The sequence below is a fragment of the Branchiostoma floridae genome, unplaced genomic scaffold, assembly GCF_000003815.2.
Source record: "Branchiostoma floridae strain S238N-H82 unplaced genomic scaffold, Bfl_VNyyK Sc7u5tJ_335, whole genome shotgun sequence".
NCBI lineage: Eukaryota > Metazoa > Chordata > Leptocardii > Amphioxiformes > Branchiostomatidae > Branchiostoma > Branchiostoma floridae.
In genome coordinates this window covers 46,395-53,986 of record NW_023365805.1, presented here as the reverse complement: position 1 = coordinate 53,986, position 7,592 = coordinate 46,395, and the positions used below count along the sequence as shown (strand labels likewise).

Sequence of the window (7,592 nt, the reverse complement as noted above, 5' to 3'; positions counted from 1 at the left end):
ACAAAATGCATGCAATCAGTAATCTCACTAAGTGTCCAAATGTGCATTGGTAGACTGATCAAAGGTAGTGTAAGGTAAGTAGGTACCTAATATCCAATTCAATGTACATTGTAATACACCAGAAACCATCATGTCACTAAACCTGTACTTCCTACCCCCCCCCCACACACACACACGCACACACAAGTTAAATTGCTTTTCCTGCAATTCAACTTGTCCTCCTCTTCTTTCCAATAACAAACCTCTGTATCTGAACACATTTTTTCAACTTTGGATTGGAACACAAGTTAGAGCAATACATAATGGACAATAACCTAATCTAAAAGCATCTCTAAAGGCACTCGAGAACTTACAAATTAGATAGCAAAAATATTTGCAACCCCCCACCCACAGGTCACATTAATAATCTCCAAGCAGATGTTGCAATGGAACCATTGCCCATTTTCTCAGATGGTACGTTGTATGACAAAAACAGGACAGATCATACATGTAGGAAAGGTTACAATTTTCAATCCCAACCTCTGCTTGGGGTTTACGCTTTCACTGTTTCAGGCATTCCCTCCTCACCTCTGACTTAGCTTCTTTTGTCCCGTCCCTTGTTATTACTAGATGTAGGTCAGTGGATATGCACTTGTTCACCACCATAATTGGACAAGGAGGGAGTAGCTAAGATTACACTTCATGAAATGTGCTTAGAAAGTGGTCAGGTTTCTTTGGCCCCAGTGGTCCATGAACTTATACAGAGGGACAAGTACATGAATATTTCTCAACTTGAGCAAATCCTTTGAGACAACTGAAATCTCAGTGGAGGGATCTGGGGTACTGGGGATGAATGAAAAATGGAATCGTGGAACTGGGCTATCTGAGAAAAATTCAGCGAAATCATATTCTGATGCTTGCAGAATAGTGAAATTTTAGTTTTGAGTGCCGAATTTATCACCTTAACTGATTTTAACTTGGCAAATGTGGAAATTTCTTACCTACAAGCTAGATTATAAATGAAAAGTTGCTTTGTCAATATGATATAATCAAATGATATTATCTATAGGATGTGTTAATAACAGTTATAAGAGAGATCGAGGAGGTTATAACCTCATTGAAGAAATGTAGAAAAAGGTGATTATGAAGTCAGCTACAAGAAAAGGTCAAATGCAAAGGATGACCATAGGTGAAGCCCCAGTTCGTGCTACGTGTTTGCCTGTCTGGACAAAAGTGATTACATAATGTGGTCCATGAGGGGTGTACACCCCACTGTGATCTCCACTACACCACCTGCCTGCTACAACACACTCACACAATGAACCTAATACTGGGCGTTACAAAAACACAACGGGGTCAATTGACACCCAGAATCGTCCTTCCATGCTTGTAGCCGATCGCGCCACGATTTCAGCCCATTCTATATTGGAGTATAGATCAGCACACTGGTCAAAAGATGAGTTATACTGGCGGCCAGCGGGGAAGGAGCGCTCAGTGGCGCGTAACGTGGAGCCAAGACAATCCTCATCCTTTTAAATCCACTTCATTGCGTAAACAAAACGTCAGAGGTGGCATCCTAGTACAAACAGAGGCCACGCGATCCATAGCCCGGATTCCCGGAAACAATCAAAGACATGAAATAGTCAAGCTCGTGTACTTACCCGTCTGTCCTTTCCCCAGTGTTTTTTCCAGCCGGTAAGGTCCCACCATTTGGTGTTCCCCCGACATCTTCACAACCGAAAATCCCCCCGTACACAATCGTCCCCTTACAAATCCACGTAGAACCGGCTAGACAAGCGGGACCATCGTTCCAGGAACGTCAGGACAAACATCATTCCCGTCTGGACATTTTTCCGGGAGCGCCGTGGATACAGTTACACTGTGGCCCTTCCACCATCCGGCTTCCCATCTCTGGACTCGCCATTTGCAATATCCAGATGTCACATCCGGGACACTGCCGCCCCATTTCAGCATTAATATTGAATTAGGTCGATAAAATTATGTCCGCCGTGATGTGGGACTTGAGAGAATTAATAAAACCACAAGAAATAAGGAACACTCACGCGATGTCCGCGGAACAACCATGCATGCATGCAAGACACACACGGAATGTGGGTCAATGTGTATATGTTTGTCTGTTTCCTCCCGTGCTAATATTAGTAACTGCCGCGGTAATGCCATTGAATGGATGGTAGCGGGCTTGCTGAGACAAATAATGTGTTTACCAGCAACAAAAGAACTTGAAGCGCTCTAAGATTGAAAGAAGAAGAGAAGGTTGAAATATTAAAATAACATACGGCACTTTATATGAGCAAACTGAACATATAGCTATTCCTACCAATGATTAAAGTTTAAAAGAGGTGACTAAATATGTATTTGCTCCCCGATGTCGACCTTTTCGATTTTTCAAGGACCCTTCACTTTGTGTATGCAAGGACCTCTTTGGCGTATGCGAGTGAAAAGAGTTATTGGTCTATTTTGTGAGGGTCAGTGCGATCGGCCTCATTGGCTTTTCACATGGCCGATGTTATATTGTTTTCATTCAGTTGGAGGCATTTTTATTATTGAAAGTTCCGTATAAAGGAGCGCGAATTTCCGGCCAGGCCTCCTTTAGGGTAACACGAACAGCAGATTGTCAATGACATGTGTGAGTTTTGGTTTTTATTGTCATTATTTTTCAACAAAATCAAAGATTAATAAATACAAAAGAAATACCACGGATCCTGTGATAATGATAAAGCAAATAAAAAGGACGTAAACATTCAAATATTGGCATATTGTAGTGAAACTGAACACTTTTTTGGGTAAATATCCCGGTCGTTTTTCTTCACGTGAAATGGGTTTACATGTATACTTAAAGCTAGACTTCTACGACCCCATACATTCGCCTAGCAATATCATCTGTAACAATAATCTGTGATACAGACAGATTTGATTATATATTCAGATGTAACAACTCCCACAATGCTAAAATAGGTAAATATATAAAAGACTGCTTTGTCATAAGAAAAAATGCCGAAACTCATAATTAGCTCCACTCAATTGTAATACAATATTAATGATTTAAGCTAGCTCTTATTGTTCTAGAAATTACGTTGCCAATTTCATTCTATAATCTGCATATGTACTAAGTTTGATACTTATCTTAGTAATTAGGATGATAAGTTTGTTTCTTCTTTTTTTTGCCATACATTGTACCGTGTACGATCGTTGCGCAATAAAGTTCTTCTATCATGTGTAATAACGGTCTTTTCATGTAATAGTACTGAAATATATGTTTCGGTAATGAAAATGAAGTCCTAGTTTCATATTCTACATATCATTATATCAGTCTTCCTCAAAGATTCAAAGGTAAAAAAAATCATCTTCTTGTTTCTGCAACAGAAACCCGCTGCAGGTACTTATCAGTCTGAGCATGACGCCTACCACCCCAAAATCCTGATAATGGGTGGTTCATCCTGAATACGAGATAGCCTGGAAGTGTCGTAGTAGTACCTAGGAAAGGCGCCAGGGGGACCTAAATCTAATCATTCCTTCGACAGGCGCCGCAACCACATACCAAATCCCCGGGATGATGACCATCTCATATCCATACAAATGTAGCTTTTTGAATTATGCTGCTAAATCACACAATACAACATTCCTGGTGCAGGTAATAATCATTTATAAAATCCTCCCCTATCATACTAGCAACGATAATGTTCTGTCTCTAATATTTCCAACAACCATATTCTATATTCAGTATATATATAGCTGCACGTAAACCTCCGACAGATAGGGGGCAATGCGCACGGTATCTCGGGTGTTTTGTCATATGTAAAAGAAGATATCTTGTGACCATTTGTGACCATGATAAATGAATCACATGGTCTAACATTATACATTTCGACAGGTTTTGTGTGCGGTGTGACAGAGACAGATATTGACATATTGTGTGTGTGTGTGTGTGTGTGTGTGTGTGTGTGTGTGTGTATACGTGCGCACATATCCTGAGCAGTAACCACACTTTAAATAGGTGCATGAAAAATATCAAGGTTCAGTCATCGGATGGTTTCAAAATTTATTCTAGGATTGGGCCGGGCCAGGTTCTGAGCCGGCGTTCAGATAGACAGCGGGATCTCTGCCTCGATGACAGTCGGCCCGGCATAGCGGTCCCGCTCGTCCTCCACAAACCAGGACGTTTTACTGCCCTTCTTACTGATCATGGCCCAGGACGTGCGGTGGGCTGGGGAAAACAACACAACCGAGCACTGAGTTAGAATTAACAAGATGACTCGGGTGTTTGCCTGATACTTTCTTAGGCACTTTGGTTATCAATAGATCAAAAAGATGGAATAATGTCCGAGAATATTAAGATCAGAGGGAAAGTTCGAACAAGTACAATATTTTGAATTTTACGTTAATGTCTGGGATGATGTGGACAGCGTTATTATGTCAGGAAGGTACCGGACGTAGACTTTGAAATATTGCACTCTATGTCTACTATAATTGCGATATGTCAAAAATACCTATATCTGGTGAGAAGGCCCCCAGGGAGTTGAGTTCTGCCATGGCGTCACCAGAGTACCTACTCCCCTCATCATGCACGGCGATCAGCACAATACGGCCCTGCAATCACATCATACAAATGTAACATTACATGCGGTGAATCCATTTCAACCTTCATTTAATTCAATCATATCATACGCAACCACTTTTCGGTAGTAGCTACTACTAGTATGGTCTAAGTTTCAATAGCCAATTTCTTTGTATTGCACTGTGCTAATCTTGGATGAAAACTATAAGTAGACTGACACCTACATTTGGAAGCCCGCGCAGGAAGTCCCGCAGCGACACTCCGGCTGCTGGGTCGCCGTAAGTGTCAAACCGTACGGAATCCTCCATCTGTCCTGTCCGTTCGTTCACGGTCACCAAGTTGTACCCACGGCCTGGATAAGAAATAATCCATCCAAAATGGCATGGAACACACTCTTCTTCCTTCTGGCCCTTTCAATAGAAGCACCTGTGTGCATCTGACATGGGCAAACATTTCTGCTATCCATTTTGTAATTGTCAAATTCAGTTGGCGCCAACATTTCACCTAACTTGGAACACTTACACTGACAGGCAAATTGACAATCTTATAACCGCCGTGCGCTAAACTAAAACGGTATAATCATCTGTTAGTGTGATATGTACCAAATTTCCTATAGCATCAGAAATATGTACCGTTCATGGCATACTGCACTCCATCCACCCAGACCTCACCCCTTCCGCCCAGGTAGCCGGGGTCGTCAAAGCCAGCAGAGATGACTTTGGCACTGATGGTCGTCCGTGGAACGATAGGCACTGGAATCATTAGAATATAGGTAAAATTTAAGCAATGGCTCAAGTTGCTACAGTGAGATTACCGTAACTAGCAAACACGTCACTATTCCATCACCTGTCGAGATGTTGTCGAGTTGGCCCTGTAGGTCCGCCGCTGTCACCTGAAGTGACGTCAGCTGTGTCCGGAGTGCGACGTTATCAGCGGTCAGACTGCTGACCTGTCCCTGTTGTGAGGTCAGCTCTGTCCGGAGTGCGACGTTCTCAACGGTCAGATTGTTTGTCCTGTCCTTCAGTGACGTTAGCTGTGTCCGGAGAGCGGTGTTCTCGGTGGTCAGACTGCTGACCTGTCCCTGCACGTCCGCTGAGTCCGACTCCAGAGTCTGCACCCTGCCCGCCAGAAGCGTCACGTCTTCCGCGTATGACGTCGCCTCGCACACGCCCTGGCCTGGGGAAACGGACCGCAGGATTGGAACAAAGGACAGCTAAGGCTGTAAGCATCGAAAGTTTTGTTTCATGTATCCACTTAAGTAGTTCTACGTCTTTATCACTTACACTCACTCACTCACTCACTCACTCACTCACTCACTCACTCACTCACTCACTCACTAACTCATCACTCACTCATTCGCTCACTTACTCACTCACTAACTCATCACTCACTCACTCACTCATTCGCTCACTTACTCACTAACACATCACTCACTCACTCACTCACTCGCTAACTAACTTACCAACTCACTCACCACCTAACTAACTATTTTGTTTTCTGGCATACCGGAGCAACACTGCGCGATGTCCGCCAGTCTACAGGAGTGAACATCGTCGTTCCAGAAGTAGCCGTCCGGACAGCGGATCTGGTAGTCCCGCCCGCCGTGACACAGGTGGTACACCGTGCAGTCCTCCAGGTCCGCAAACACGCCGTCAGCCCGACCCTCGCAAGGAAAGCCTGGGAGGGGACGGAGATGATGTTTTGTGATGTTCTTTTGCTGCTTAACGCTTATGCAACGAAGTAAATAACAAGGTGACACAATACCATGGTAGTTTATTAACAGGTGGTGAAAATCATTTTGTCAGTCCCGGATATGTAACGTTACCTCACAAAGACTTATTATTATGTTCTGACTACCTTGCAAAGGGAAGTACAGGAAAAGAACGTTACCCGACTCTTGGCCGCTCGCTGTGGCCACCAGAATAACGAGACAAATGGACCACAGCATCTTCTTCTTACCTGTGGTTCGTATATGGAAACATATTCAGTCATTGGTCTGGGCAAAATTGAAATACGTTCTCTTGCAAAACAATAAGATCAACGTAAAATGTTTCAATAACACTTAAATTTGCTCAGTTCAAATGACTTCGGAGTTCGGACCATCAAGGGAACAAGTTACTACGCAGCTGCAGCCTGCAGTCCGACAGGCAGTCTATCTTGGCGACCTCTCTTGTGGGACTTATACACGTATGTCGTATCGGCCATTATTCATGGAGCATTATCTACGCGATAAGACAAGTTACAATTACCAAATCTACCGTTACAGTTGCCTCCCAGTAAATGTCTTATGAAGGGAAGTCCAAGAGGAACGTTACTTACAGTTGTAGGTAATGAACAAGGCGTGCACCCAGTTCCAGTTACTACTGTGGGTAATGACGAGATACAACTGTATTGCAAGAGGTGGCACCCGTCACTGTTATTCTGATCCAGACCAAAAAAAAGCTTGAAAGTATGAAGTTGCATTTTTCGTTGGAATTCAAGCAACGATTAGAATACTTTCAGCTTTTCTGAGTGGGACTTCAGACATCACATTGTAGATACTTTTTGTTTCTTATCTTTAGGAGTCTTAACAATTCTCGAAATTCGGATAAACGCTATCCATGTGCCTAGTTTTACCGATAACGACGGAAAGCAACCCCTCTCTCCAGTACAGTTTATCCTGAATGCTGTAATAATCATATTTGTCTACCACCACGACAGCCGTATTCTCACAGGAACAATATCGACCTACTGATGTGAATATTGCCAGGTGATCAACAGTTTAAATATGTGCTATCTCCAGCGGGGCTTCCGTGTATCCCCTCTGACCTTATACCGTAGAAACAAAACAAAACCTTTAATGATCAACATTCATGACTCGATCGATTGTTCTGCATACGTCGTTGTTGATAAACGTATGATATTACATGAAGGTCAAACGGATACCAATGGACTTGAATAAAGTCAGTGGCAGATTGATGTAACCATAGCAATAGTTACATGAAATGGCTTAACTGATTGTTTAATTGTTGCATTATCTATTCAATGGATATAAGGT

At 42.9% G+C, this 7,592-nt stretch overlaps 1 protein-coding gene across 1 annotated transcript; it reads right to left on the bottom strand.

Annotated features, from left to right (window-relative positions):
* Window positions 1-4,025: 4,025 nt before the first annotated feature.
* Window positions 4,026-6,876, bottom strand: LOC118408678. The gene is made up of 8 exons (XM_035809528.1): window positions 6,805-6,876; window positions 6,446-6,514; window positions 6,062-6,232; window positions 5,402-5,731; window positions 5,188-5,307; window positions 4,780-4,907; window positions 4,488-4,587; window positions 4,026-4,204 (listed from the first exon to the last, which is right to left on the bottom strand). The coding sequence occupies exons 2-8, from the start codon at window positions 6,501-6,503 to the stop codon at window positions 4,080-4,082; spliced, it is 1,032 nt and encodes a 343-aa protein (XP_035665421.1). The 5' UTR covers window positions 6,504-6,514; window positions 6,805-6,876; the 3' UTR covers window positions 4,026-4,079.
* Between the last annotated feature and the right edge of the window lie 716 nt (window positions 6,877-7,592).